At 42.4% G+C, this 14,263-nt stretch overlaps 1 protein-coding gene across 1 annotated transcript in view; it reads left to right on the forward strand.

Moving 5' to 3' along the window:
- RTKN2 (rhotekin 2) overlaps positions 1–14,263 on the forward strand; it is a 73,959-nt gene that overhangs the window by 6,888 nt on the left and 52,808 nt on the right. Inside the window, exons 2-3 of the mRNA XM_075841139.1 lie at positions 2,010–2,209; positions 7,118–7,176. Coding sequence (XP_075697254.1) covers positions 2,010–2,209; positions 7,118–7,176 — 259 coding nt within the window. The remainder of the gene's footprint in view (positions 1–2,009; positions 2,210–7,117; positions 7,177–14,263) is intronic.

A 14,263-nucleotide genomic window follows, 5' to 3' on the forward strand; every position in this document is an offset into this window, starting at 1 on the left:
AGGCACATGTACAGGCCTGTCTGATGTTTGCAAATGAACATCTGGATGATTCTGAGAGTGATTGGGAGAAGGTGCTGTGGTCAGATGAGACTAAAATTGAGCTCTTTGGCATTAACTCAACTCGCTGTTTTTGGAGGAAGAGAAATGCTGCCTATGACCCAAAGAACACCGTCCCCACTGTCAAGCATGGAGGTGGAAACATTATGTTTTGGGGGTGTTTCTCTGCTAAAGGCACAGGACTACTTCACCGCATCAATGGGAGAATGGATGGAGCCATGTACCGTCAAATCCTGAGTGACAACCTCCTTCCCTCCACCAAGACATTAAAAATGGCTCGTGGCTGGGTCTTCCAGCACGACAATTACCCAAAACATACAGCCAAGGCAACAAAGGAGTGGCTCAAAAAGAAGCACATTAAGGTCATGGAGTGGCCTAGCCAGTCTCCAGACCTTAATCCCATCGAAAACTTATGGAGGGAGCTGAAGATCTGAGTTGCCAAGCGACAGCCTCGAAATCTTAATGATTTACAGATGATCTGCAAAGAGGAGTGGGCCAAAATTCCATCTAACATGTGTGCAAACCTCATCATCAACTACTAAAAATGTCTGACTGCTGTGCTTGCCAACAAGGGTTTTGCCACCAAGTATTAAGTCTTGTTTGCCAAAGGGATCAAATACTTATTTCTCTGTGCACAATGCAAATAAATATATGTGATTTTCTTCTTTTTTTTAATTTTTATATAATCTATCTCTCACTGGTAAAATTAACCTAGCCTAAAAATTCTAGACTGTTCATGACTTTGAGAGTGGGCAAACTTACAAAATCAGCAAGGGATCAAATACTTATTTCCTCCACTGTATCTAAATCCCAGAACATTAGCTTGTGTACGGATAGTACACAGGCAGTTGTTAGGACATACCTAAGTATGCCCTAACAACAGGAAATATGGTAAGACAGCCCTGGGGTCCTTCAATGGACCCTGGGCTGTCTGCCCATATATGGTATGTCCCTCAATCACGTCTCAGGGATTCCTGTGAGGCGATCCAGGGGCATCCCCCCTTCTCACTTCCTCTTGAATGCTGCGTTCAGCTTTGATCGCAGCATTCAGGGGAATAGTGGCGGAGATGAGGTTTCTCTGATCTCCACCAGGGTGCTGCGGCTGTGTAATAGTCATAGCCCCGCTCCTGACAGGAAGAGCGCTCGCGGTCAGCATGAGATGATGCGACCGGCGCTGCATTACTGAGCGGCGGTTCAGGCACTGAGGACAGAACATGGGGTGTTTTGTAGTGCGCCCGCCATGTTCGGTCTTCAGTGCCAATCATTAGTGCAGTGCTGGCCGCATCACCTCATGCTCATGCTGACGGCGCGCACAGTTGTCAGGACTCAGGAGCGCGGCAATGCCTTTATTACACAGCCGCAGCTCTGCTCTCATACATTCATGTGTTACAATACTGAGCTGTGCGGCCGCACAGCTTAGTATCGAAATACATGACACAACGGTATCGAAACAGTATTGAAGTTTTGATGCATCGTGCATCCCTAGTATATACACACACACTGTATATACACACACACTGTATATATATATATATATATATATATATATATATATATAAATATACACACACACACACACACACACACACACACACACACACACACACACACACACACACACACTGTGTATATATATATATTTATATTGTGTGTATGTATATATATATATATATAATCAGGCATTGCATACACAGCTCCCGCTCCTGTTCCCTGCCCTGCCCATGGCACTAAATGTCTATGAGGGTACCGGTCCGGAGGGCACATGCCTCCACTCCCCTGGTCGGTGCCCCCCCCCCAAGCTACGGCCCTGACTGGGTCTACTAACGGGACGGGCACCCGCAATGCACCAGGACTAAAGGTCAATACACTGCTTTGCGATATGACCCAGTGATATTGCCTTAGTGTTTTTTTTATTTTTCTAATTTATTTTTGTTAATGTCTTTACATTTTAGGACAGCTGTTTCCAGGAGAAGCTCGGCTTTGAAATTCGTATGCGTGAGGGAATATGTAAGCTGCTGTTAGTCAGCACTCAGAAGGATCAAATACTAAATGCATTGAAGAATCTTATGACCTGCAGTGCCCGCATCCAGGTTTATACAGCGCAGCTTCATTCCCCACAGGAAGCAAGTACCGCCATGAATTCGGGGAGAAGGTACGTCCATGGAAGAGATTACTATTGCTTTGCTTTCTAAGGCTATGTTCACACGGGGTATTTTGCCGAGTTTTTTGACGCGGAAACCGCGTCGCAAAACTCGGCAGAAACGGCCCGAGAACGCCTCCCATTGATTTCAATGGGAGGCGTCGGCGTCTTTTTCCCGCGAGCAGTAAAACTGCCTCGCGGGAAAAAGAAGCGACATGCCCTATCTTCGGGAGCTTCCGCCTCCGACCTCCCATTGACTTCAATGGGAGGCAGGAGAAAGCGTATTTCTCGCTGTTTTATGAAAAACGGCGCGATATTTCTCGCTGTTTTATGAAAAACGTCGCGATAATTGCCGCGAAAATCGGCGTGCAGGGAGAGGAATATCTGCCTCAAAGTTCCAAACGGAATTTTGAGGCAGATATTCCTCCCCCAAAATACTCCGTGTGAACATAGCCTAAGGCTGGGTTCACACAGTTTTTTGCAGGAGGAAAATCTGCCTCAAAAGTTTGGAGTTTTGATGCAGATTTTCCTCTGCCTGCATGCCGATTTTCGCTTCGTTTTTCGCCAGCGGCCATTGAGTGATACGGGCACAAAACACAGCGAAATACGCTTTCTCTGCCTCCCATTGATGTCAATGGGAGGTCAGAGGCATAAACGCCCGAAGATAGGGCATGTCCCTTTTTCCTGAAATCAATGGGAGGGATTTTCGGCCGTTTTTTGGCACGTTTTCCGACTCTGTCTGTGTCAAAAAACGTGTAAAATAAAAAACTGTGTGAACTGGCCCTAATAGTCCTTGGCAGACTCCACCGACTATTTATTCTGAAGATAAATCAGGCTGGAATCTGTCTGACTTTTTGGCCCAATCATCTTTCGTTTTTCTTTTTGGTTAAGCAGCGTGAGAGGGATTTGGCCGCCATTCGCCCTTCTCTTACCATATAGTTTTTAAGTTCATCAAGGTTTGCTGTACAATTGTCTGATATCTAAATATGTAAGGTCACCTGACATTTTTTAACTATTGTGGCTTGTACAATATCGATCTACGGTATCTATTTTTCTACGGTATCTATTTATCTTGATACTAATATGTGCTATAATTTCATTAAATGGTTTTTTGGTACCATCTGCTGGTCACTTCATGTAACTACACATTATATTAGAACATCCAATCTTTAGTTGGGTTTCAGTAGTAGAAATGTGCTCCTACACTCGTTTTACAGCTGTGTACATATTGTATTTTTAGTATTTCATTTATTGATAAATGTATCAGACCTTCTAAAGTACTTCCTGACACTTGAAAAATTTTGCAGGTTTGGTTGTGGATACAGAGTTGTTTTCCGGTCCCTGGATTTTAATAAGACTAATTTTAGTTTAGACTCCGATTAATATTTGACTTTTGACAGCAACATCTATGTTGATTGGCTGGATAATGTACTTGGCAAATTAAAACGCAGCTCATACTTAGACTTTTTTTTTTGTGTGAAAACATCAAACCCACAACGAAATACCCCAGGGTATTATACAGGGTTCGGATCCGGAAGCAGAAGGCGCCAACTACTGTACAGCGGCTGTACTTCAGCTCTGCTCCTAATAGGATGAGTGCTGCAGCACAGCCGCTATACAGTGGTCGGCGCCTTCTGCTTCCGGCACTGACCACTGTATAACTTGCGGTGTCTGGAGGCAGCAGGAACAGCTGATCAGTGCGGGGTCTGGGTGTTGGACCCCCACCTGTCATATACTGATGACCTATCCCGTGGATAGGTCATCAGTATGAAAAACTGCACCATGATCAGACAACCCCTTCTAAGAGTCTTATGTAAATTAAATTAAAATTATTATTTTAAAATGGAACTTTATGCTTTCTAAAGTACACAAATTGGCTTAAATAAAATCTTAGGGGCCAGATAGATGGTGCACCTAGTGATCTTGTGGTGGTCTCAAACGTTCTGCCTTGTTTTAAAGTGGGTTTCTAAGCTATTTATACCAGACTACCATAAAAAGCAGAAACTCAATGACATTTTGTTTTTCCGTTCCGCACCATTTACATTCAACGCTGTGAAACAGTCCTATGTTCTGCTCACGCAGCTGTGTGTTATGGTGGGTCGGTGCAGACCGCTGTGTGAGCAGTACTTGGTTGGTTCTGTTTCCATTCACTTACGTCCGACATCAGAGAGTATATGGTGAGGGATTGAAAGACAAATTCTGAAAGCCGCATAACTTTTCATTAGCGTGTGATCCTGACTAAGGCCATTGACTTTAATGGTGCAACTGCACTACACTTGCCACGTAACAGAAACTCCAACAGAACCCCTTAGTGCAAGTGTGAACAGAGCCTTTACTACATGACAACCCCTTGGTGCTGTGCCTGCACCATCAGCGGCAGTTATCACCTGTATATTAGAACTGACGCTCTGCTGTAACAGCCAGAATAGAAGATGACTCCGTTCCCATACCTTAGATGCTGCCTCAATAGCGACTGCGGTATGTAAGTGGTTAGACAAAGGGAGGGTCCTCCTGCTGTCACCCCATCGGCACAATCGGGGATTACCAATGGGTTGCATGGCATCCGGGAGCATAAGGCCCTGTTCACACAGATAATTTTTTTTTGCCGCGGCATAAAACAGCCAAAATTACCTCCTATTGTTTTCAATGGGAGGTGGAGGCGTCTTTTTCTTGCGAGCAGAAAAAAAACGCTTTGCGGGAAAAAGAAGACATGTCCTGGAGGCGTTTTCCGCCTCGATAACCCCATTGAAATCAATGGGAGACGGAAAACACGCTGCGAACGGCCGACGCTTTAAAAAACGCCTGTGGTGCAAAACCTCTTCAAAAAACCGGAGCTGATTTTTCCAGACAGAATTTTGCCGGCAAAATAATCTCTGTGAACATACCCTAAAGATTGCCTCCAGGTCTGCCGTGTGTATCTGCCTATCCGGCTGTTATGGAGGCAGAGTCTAATGGACTGCCTGCTAGTTTTATGCTGACAGTCATAATACATTGCAATACAGACGTATTAGTGTATTATTTAAGCGGTCAAATCTAGTCCCCTAGTGGATGTGAATTTTTTGTTACATTAAACTTTTTTATAAAAAAATAAATCAAATTGTTAACGCTAAGGCCTCATGCACACGACCGTAGCTATGTGCACGGCCGTGATTTTCGTGTCGGCCGGCCTTGGCGTGTCAGCCGCAAATCACGGGCTGTGCACATGGCCGCGGCCATTATTTTCAATGAGCCCGGACCACAGAACACTGCTGTAATAAGGCTTGCCCGTTCTTTCTGCGGTCGGGGCTCCTGGGCCACGCACGGACCGTGAAAACCACGGTCGCGTGCATGGCCCCATAGGAATGAATGGGGCCGCAATTATCCCGTGGATTTTCGGGGGAATTGCGGCCGCAAAAGCACATTCGTGTGCATGGGGCCAAAGGCTTCATTATGGAAAAAAATATTAAAATAGTACATGTAATTGGTATTTCTTCAATCATGATGACAAGTACAAAATGTGATGAGTTGTTTATCATGCATGGTGAAAATAGAGAAGAAGAATGGCGAAATTGCGTTTTTTGTTTTTTTTGTTTTTTTTTTCATTCCCCTCTCTAAAAAAAAATAAAATAAAAAAGTTAATCGGATCAGGTGAGGTTTATGTCCCGTGTCGATGTCTTTTTTAGCGATAACAATTTATTTATCCTAAATGGGAAACTGCTACATAATTATACTCTGTAATCCTAAACTGGAAACTGCTCTGCAATGTGCAAATCCCCAAGAACCCTCCTATTAGTCTTGGTACGAGCCTTACATTTATTCCAGTAAGACTCTATATGATGGTGCGTTCCTTTATGCCAGTCAGTTGTGCCGCTTGTTTTTCAGAGGTTTCCAAACACCAGAGGTAAGTGAAAAAGTGGCTACACATCAGAGAGATGTGCGACTATTCAATGAAAGTGGCCGGTCTGATGTATCCCCATGACGACGCACAGTTCTTGTAAGAATACTTATCAGAACATTGGCGACGAGCGATCCAACGCAGAGGTTGATGGCAGTTTTTGCAATCCAGATTGTTTGCAAGTAAATAGCGCTGTTTCATCAATTCGATTACATCGGTTTTATTCGTACCAGCTGTAATAGGCTGGAGTGTCCTCGCAAAGAAATGTCCATGCATTTTAATTTAAGGGCAACAAAAAATTGCAATTAATGGAGGACGTTTATCAAACTGTCTTAGGCGCTGTTCAGAGTTTTTGACGCGGAAACCATGTCGGAGTCTGCGCGAAAAAAAACGTCCGACATCAATGGGAGACAGAGGCATTTTGTTTTTTTCCTGGACAGCTTTTAGCCACTAGCAGGAAAAAAAAGCAACTTGTCCCCTCTTGCCGCGGTTTCCGTCTCTGACCTCCCGTTGAAATCAATGGGAGGCAGAAAAAACCTGCAACGCTGATTTCCAAGCGTTTTTTTGCGGCATTTCTTTTACCTGCAGTCCTTGCATTAGCTTCATGGCCGCTGGTGAAAATCGCTATGAAACCGTGGCAAAAAAACACAACAGGTCAAAATTCCTGAAGAAATTCTAAAAGGCAGATTTATTTTTTTTCTGCCTGCAAAAACTCCATGTGAACAGAGCCTTACAGTAAGAATGTCCTTTGCTGCCCATAGCAACCAATTAGAGCTCCGCTTTCGTTTTACCGGAGCTCATTAATATTTGAAAGCTGTGGGGTTGCTAAGGGCAACAAAGGACATTCTTACTATAAGACAGCGTGATAAATCTCCCCCAATGTCACTGAGGAAGCGGTGGGGCATCATCTTCACTTTATCCAGTTAATCAATAAGTCCAATGTACCCCAGATAGTACCAATGAACTACAACACAACAAATAATTCCTCATGAAGCTGTCACTGGTAATTTTATGTCCTTTTTGTTTTTTATTTTACATTTGTGTAGGTCATCAGATGCTGGACTGAAAGAACGCCTGGCCTGTCCTGGAAAGCTCTGTATAACAGGTACTAGTATTCTATGGAATTTGCGACACCCTCCAAGGGCTCATGAATAAGTGTTATCTGTTGGGTGTTACATGTCAGGCTATGTTCACACACTAGACTAAAAACGTCTGAAATATGGAGCTGTTTTCAAGGGAAAACGGCTCCTGAATCTCAGACGTTTTCTAAGCCACTCGCGATTTTCGCTGCGTTTTTTACGGCCGTTTTTGGAGCTTTTTTCAATAGTCTATGAAAAACTACTCCAAAAATGTCTCAAGAAGTGTCCTGCACTTCTTTTTCGCGGCTGTTTTTTTACGCAGTCGTTTTTTGAAAAAAATGGCCTATCGGAACAGAATGCCTTTTTCCCATTGATTTCAATGGGCAGATGTTTGGAAGCGTTCTGCTTCCGATTTTTGGGGCGTTTACGGTCTGAAAGACGGGCAAAAATAGGCCGTGTGAACATACCCTTACACTTTATGCATCAAACTAAAGTTGCCCGTACCGACTTCAGTCTGTCTACCGGTGTCCATTTTATGTTTTTTTCATATGACCTGCGCTTAACGCCAGGGCTGTGAAGTTGGTAGAAATGTAGTGACTGCAACTCTGGCTTCAAAATTATAATAATCTATCTTTTGTATTTTGTTAAATGGATTTACTCATTGTGCTTTACTGATGGTTCCTGGTCCAGCTTCTCTAACATCCGGGGATCAGTTATTTGTGTCAATGTATATCATATGTAGTTTATTTGCCAACATACAGAAAGCAATGATTATCTTCGCCTAAAACTCTGTAAAGCAAGATTTAGGCTCCGTGTGGCCTCATTTCTACAGGGAAATGCAGTATTATGCTGCACCTATTCAATCAATGGCCATCCATGTAACAAGTGATGCCATTGAGTCAACTCTGGCTCGTAGAGGGGGTCCATGTCGGGATACTTTCCTTTATGATCGGACGTATGGAAAGGGTTTGACTTTTTTTTTTTTTTTTGTTAATAAATCAGTGCTAGTTTTAGGGCCTGTTCACATCAGCGTTCGGTCAGACCTTTCCGTCAGGGGAACCCATCAGCGGAAAGGCAAACGGAATCCATAGCTTGGTAATGCTTCCGTTGCTAATGGTTTCCATTTATCTCTGTTCCGTAAGGGTTCTGTGTTTTTTGGTGGAAACAATAGCGCAGTCGACTGCGCCATTGTTTCCACCAAAAAACTGAAACCTTATGGAACGGAGACAAATGGAAAACATTATTAACGGAAGCATTACCATTGAAATCAATCGTAATGCTAACGGAAAGCTATGGGTTCCCCTGACGGAAAGGTCTGACGGAATCCATCAAGGGAACCCCGACGCAGATGTGAACTCCCCCTCAGGCTCTGGTTGAGTACATTGCATTTGTTTACATTTTATAATTGCGTCATTATGTTTAATATTCAGAAAATTGTTTAAACTTTGCTTTGTCGCTCATCAGTGTTTTGCATCGGTTTTATGAATTCTCCAGTTAAAATGACTTAATGGAAAACTACGTGGAATTGCGTGAATATAGCTGCAGATTTCTGCCACACTTTAGTGATCTCTTTACATATTATTATCTTTCCTGCTGTTCAACTACAAAGTTATTCATTAGCTTAACCCCTTAAGGACGCAGCCTAGTTTTGGCCTTAAGGCTCAGAGCCCATTTTTCAAATCTGACATATTTCACTTTATGTGGTAATAACGTCGGAATGCTTAAACCTACCCAAGCGATTCTGAGATTGTTTTCTCGTGACACATTGGGCTTCATGTTCGTGGTAAAATTTGGTTGATATATTCAGTGTTTATTGGTGAAAAATTGCAAAATGTAGAGAAAATTTTGAAAAAATTGCATTTTTCAGAATTTAAATGCATCTGCTTGTAAAACAGACGGTTATACCACCCAAAATAGTTACTAGTTCACATTTCCCATATGTCTACTTTAGATTGGCATCGTTTTTTGAACATTCTTTTATTTTTCTTGGACGTTACAAGGCTTAGAACATAAACAGCAATTTCTCATATTTTTAAGAAAATTTCAAAAGCCTTTTTTTTAAGGTACCTCTTGAGTTCTGAAGTGGCTTTGTGGGGCCTATGTATTAGAAACCCTGATAAAACACCCCATTTTAAAAACTAGACCCCTCAAAGTATTCAAAACAGCAGTTAGAAAGTTTTTTAACCCTTCAGGCATTTCACAGGAATTAAAGCAAAGTGGAGGTGAAATTTGCAAATTTCATTTTTCTTGCTGAATTTCAATTGTATTCATTTTTTTTTCTGTAACACAGAAGGTTTTACCAGAGAAACACTACTAAATATGTATTGTCCAGATTCTGCAGTTTTTAGAAATGTCCCACATGTGGCCCTACTGCACTCGTGGACTAAAACACAAGCCCTAGAAGCAAAGAAGCACCTAGTGCATTTTGAGTCCTCTTTTTTATTAGAATATATTTTAGGCAGCATGCCAGGTTTGAAGAGGTGTTGAGGTGTCAAAACAGTAGGAATCCCCCAATAGTGACCCCATTTTGGAAACTACACCCCTCAAGGAATTCATTTAGGGTTGTTGTTACCATTTTGACCGCACAGTTTTTTCACAGCACGTATTTGAATTGGGCTCTGAAATGAAAAAAAATGACATTTTTTCCAATAAAATGTAATTTGTGATCAAAATTTCTTATTTTCACAGGGAACAAAATACCCCATTTTGTTGCCCAATTTGTCTTTAGTGTGGCAATACCCCATTTGTGGTGATAAACTGCCGTTTGGGCCCATGGGAGGGCTCAGAAGGAAAGGAGCGCTATATGTTTGTTGGAGTCCAGATTTTGTTGGATTGGTTTTCGGGTGCCATGTCGCATTTGCAGAGCCTCAGAGGTATCAAAGCAATGGAAACCCACCAAAAGTGACCCCATTTTGGAAACTACACCCCTCAAGGAATTCATTTATGGGTAATGTGACCTTTTAGACCCCATAGTTTCTTCACAGAACTTATTTGAATTGGGCTGGGATTTAAAAAATATATATATTTTTTCCAATAATATGTCATTTTAGCTCAAAAATTCTTATTTTCACAAGAAATAAAATGCTCCATTTTGTTGCCCAATTTGTCCTGAGTGCGGCAATACCCCATTTGTGGTGATAAACTGCCGTTTGGGCCCATGGGAGGGCTCAGAAGGAAAGGACCACCATTTGGCCTACTGGGGATTTTCTAGTGCGAAGTCATGTATGCAGAAGCCCCTGAGGTACCAGTACAGTTGAAACCCGCAAGAAGTGACCCCGTTTTAAAAACTACACCCTTAAGGCATTCATCTAGAGGTGTAGTGAGCATTTTGACCGGAGCCCTACACCCCATAAACTGTAATGTGGGTTCTCCCGGGTATGGCAATACCCTACATGTGGCTGTTATCAGCTGCCTGGACACACAGCAGGGCCCAGAGGGGAAAGACGAGGGGGGATAAGCTGTGTGGAGTGCATCAGGGTAAGTAAAATTGGGGTAAATTATAAACCAAGGGATGTATGATAAATTTTAAAACACTTTCATACAGAGCTCTGGTTATTCGGGACACGTGTCACATTGATATATTGTGTCATCCATTATCGCCCTCTTATAGCAGACTTTGCACCTCTTTTGACTTTTTCCCTTCTTGCCAGTTTGGGGAACTTCTCCTAGAAAGTGTTGCCCTGGTACGATGCGTGTGGGCTCGCTTCCAGAAGTACTGGGTGCCCCCCCCTTCTTGGTCCCTAAAGATTAGGTTCTTGATAATCACCTCTTGAAATTCCAGGAAAGTTCCCGTCTGGCCTGCACATCGACGTAGCATGTACGCATTGTACAATGCCATCTGTATGATGTGCCCGGCCAGCTTCTTATACCACACCGCATGGCGCTGTAGGGCTTCAGGGCTTGATCTTACAAGTCCATCCCTCCCATGTACCTATTGTAGTCCAGGATGCAGTCTGGTTTGGGGGTGGCCTTTCCTTCATATATCCTAAACCTGTAGGTATACTCTGATGCACTCTCACAGCTTATACATCTTCACGCCATACCTTGCCCTCTTACCCGGCAGGTACTCGCGGAATTGAACCCTCCCTTTAAAATGTACCAGGGACTCATCAATAGAAATACACTTCTCGGGGGTGTATACTTGGGAAAACCGGGCACTGGAACGGTCTAATAGGGGTCTCCGTTTATACAAACGGTCAAAACTGGGGTCATCTCAGGGTGGGCACGGCTCATTATCAGTATAATGTAAGAAGCGAAGTATTGCCTCATTTATTTATTTTTTTAGGTTCCAGTTCAGTTCTGAAGTTGCTTTGAGGGGCCCATATATTAGAAACCCCTATCAAACACCCCATTTTAGAAACTAGACCCCTCAAAGTATTCACAACAGCATTTAGAAAGTTTATGAACCCTTTAGGTGTTTCACAAAAATTTAGAGCAATGTAGAGGTGAAATTTACATTTATTTTTTTTTTTTTGTCAGAAAATCCTCTTTATACCATTTTTTTTTATAACACAAAAGGATTTATCAGTGAAACGCAACTCAATACTTATTGCCCAGATTCTGCAGTTTTGAGAAATATCCCACATGTGGCCCTTGGGCGGTAATGGACTGAAGCGCCGGCCTCCGAAGCAAAGGAGCACTTAGTGGATTTTGAAGCCTCTTTTTTTTATTAGGCACCATGTCCGGTTTGAAGAGGTCTTGTGGTGCCAAAACATTGGGAACCCCCCAAAAGTGACCCCAATTTGGAAACTAGACCCCTTGAGGAATCCATTGTAGTTTTCTTGGGGTGCATGCGGCTTTTTGATCAGTTTTTATTCTATTTTTAGGTGGCGTAGTGACTAAAAAACAGCAATTGTACGATTGTTTTGTTTTTTTTTTCGTTTTTTTTTTTTTACAGCATTCACCATGCGCTATAAATGACATATTCACTTTATTCTGCGGGGCGATACGATTGTTTATAGTTTTTTTTTTATGTCTTATGGCGTTTGCACAATAAAATACGTTTTGTAAACAATCATTCACTTTTTGTGTTCCCTTATTCTAAGAGCCAGAACTTTTTTATTTTTCAATCAATAAAGCCGTGCGAGGACTTATTTTTTGCGTAACGAACTGTAGTTTCGATCAGTACCATTTTTAGGTACATGCGACTTTTTGATCTCTTTTTATTCCATTTTTTGGGAGGTGAAGAGACCAAAGAATTGTGATTGTGGTACGGTTTATTATTATTTTATTTTACGGCGTTCACCGTGCGGGATAAATAATGAAATAATTTTGTAGTTCAGGCCGTTACGGACGCGGCGATACCAATTATGTATAGTTTGTTTGTTTATATATTTTTATTAATAATAAAGGACTGATAAGGGAAAAGGGGGGATTTTTACTTTTAATACTTTTAAATCTTTTATTTTCTTATTTTTACACATCTTTTTTTTAACTTTTTTTTTTTACTTTATTACTTTGTCCCACTAGGGGACATGAGGGCAGGAGGCCCTGATCGCTATTCTAATACACTGCACTACATGCGTAGTGCAGTGTATTAGAACTGTCAGCTACTCACTGACAGCAAGCATAGTGGGTCCTGACGTTGTCAGGACCCACTAGGCTTCCGTCTATGGCATAGCCGGACGCCATTGTTTGGTGTCCGGTTGCCATAGTCACCATCGCTGGCCGCTATCGCGTAGCAGGCCGGCGATGGCAGCTTAACCCCTAAAAAGCCGCGATCTCTATAGAACGCGGCTTTTAAGGGGTTAATCAGCGGGGACACAGCGATCGGTCCCCGCTGTAGGAGCTGTGACAGCTGCTGAACAAGACAGCAGCGTCACAGCTCCTGTATGTGTCGGGAGGACGGCCGAAACGGCCGTTACTCCCGAGACGTACTATTACGGCATGGAGCGCGAACGATACAGCTGCCATGACGTAATAGTACGTCAAGGATCGGGAAGGGGTTAAAGGTGAACTTTATTTCTCCATAAGATTTCTTCAAAGACAATTAGAATGATGATTACTAGGAACTCTGTTGTCTACTGAGGTGTATATCTGTATGTACCGCACACCAAAAGACCGATGAATGGCACAACCAACGTGTTTCTTGTAAAAAATGTTTTTTTTAATGCTTCGGAAAACAAAAATCTATTTACAAAATATTTACTTTTATGGCCGCTACTAAGAAAATAAACATATACTGTCCTCTTAAATCCCCCACAATTGTATCACCGGTGGTTCTGTGGTCCCCCACTGCTTACATTGCTTCAGTGATGATGTGCCGTACATACTGACATTAATGGCTGCAAGTCCTCGCTGAATCAATGCAAACTAGACCGGTGGGTGACCACGGGATTAGCGACGATGGTTATTTTATCGCATAAAAACCTGCAAACCCCTATAACATTGGTTGTTCTACCCCCACTGCTGACAAGCTCACAAAGAACAAGACGTCAAATTTCATTTAATAAAGTACCGCCGATTTAAAAAGGCTGGAGATGGCCCGTTATCTTCTATGAAAGGAAATTCTAGGATCAAAAATGGACAAAAAAAGCTGTTAATTGTTATAAACGAACAAATACTGTGTACAGAGTATGTACGAAATAAAAAGAAGAGACGACCCGAGCAGATCAGTCAGTAAATACAGATTTTGATCATTTCATTATCGACTACGAATGTTTCCATGCTCTCCTGTGCAAGGATCCCTTCCCAGATCTCCCAGAGCCGCAATTAATTTTATTTTTTTATTCTTCTCTTGCCGCTGACAAAAAAGATCTTGTAACGAACACTGTTTAGGCCTCATGCACACGTCAGTATTTTGCTTCAGTATTTGGAAGCCAAAACCATTAGTGGAACATAAACAGAGAGAACCTATAATGGAAGGATTTGCACCTCTTCTGTGTTTTGGACCCACTCCTGGTTTTGGCTTCCGAATACTGAAGCAAAATACTGACCAGAATACTGACGTGTGCATGAGGCCTTAGGGAAGTGCTGTTTATGCAGTTCTCTAGTTTTCAAAAGTGTAAGATTTGAATCCTGTATTTAACACACTGTACACCCCCTCCATAATTCGGTTGGGTTTTTTTGTTTTTTTTTCTATAGACCATGTTATTTGATTTCCAGTACATCCCT

This window comes from Rhinoderma darwinii, chromosome 11, assembly GCF_050947455.1.
Source record: "Rhinoderma darwinii isolate aRhiDar2 chromosome 11, aRhiDar2.hap1, whole genome shotgun sequence".
Classification (NCBI taxonomy): Eukaryota; Metazoa; Chordata; class Amphibia; order Anura; family Rhinodermatidae; genus Rhinoderma; species Rhinoderma darwinii.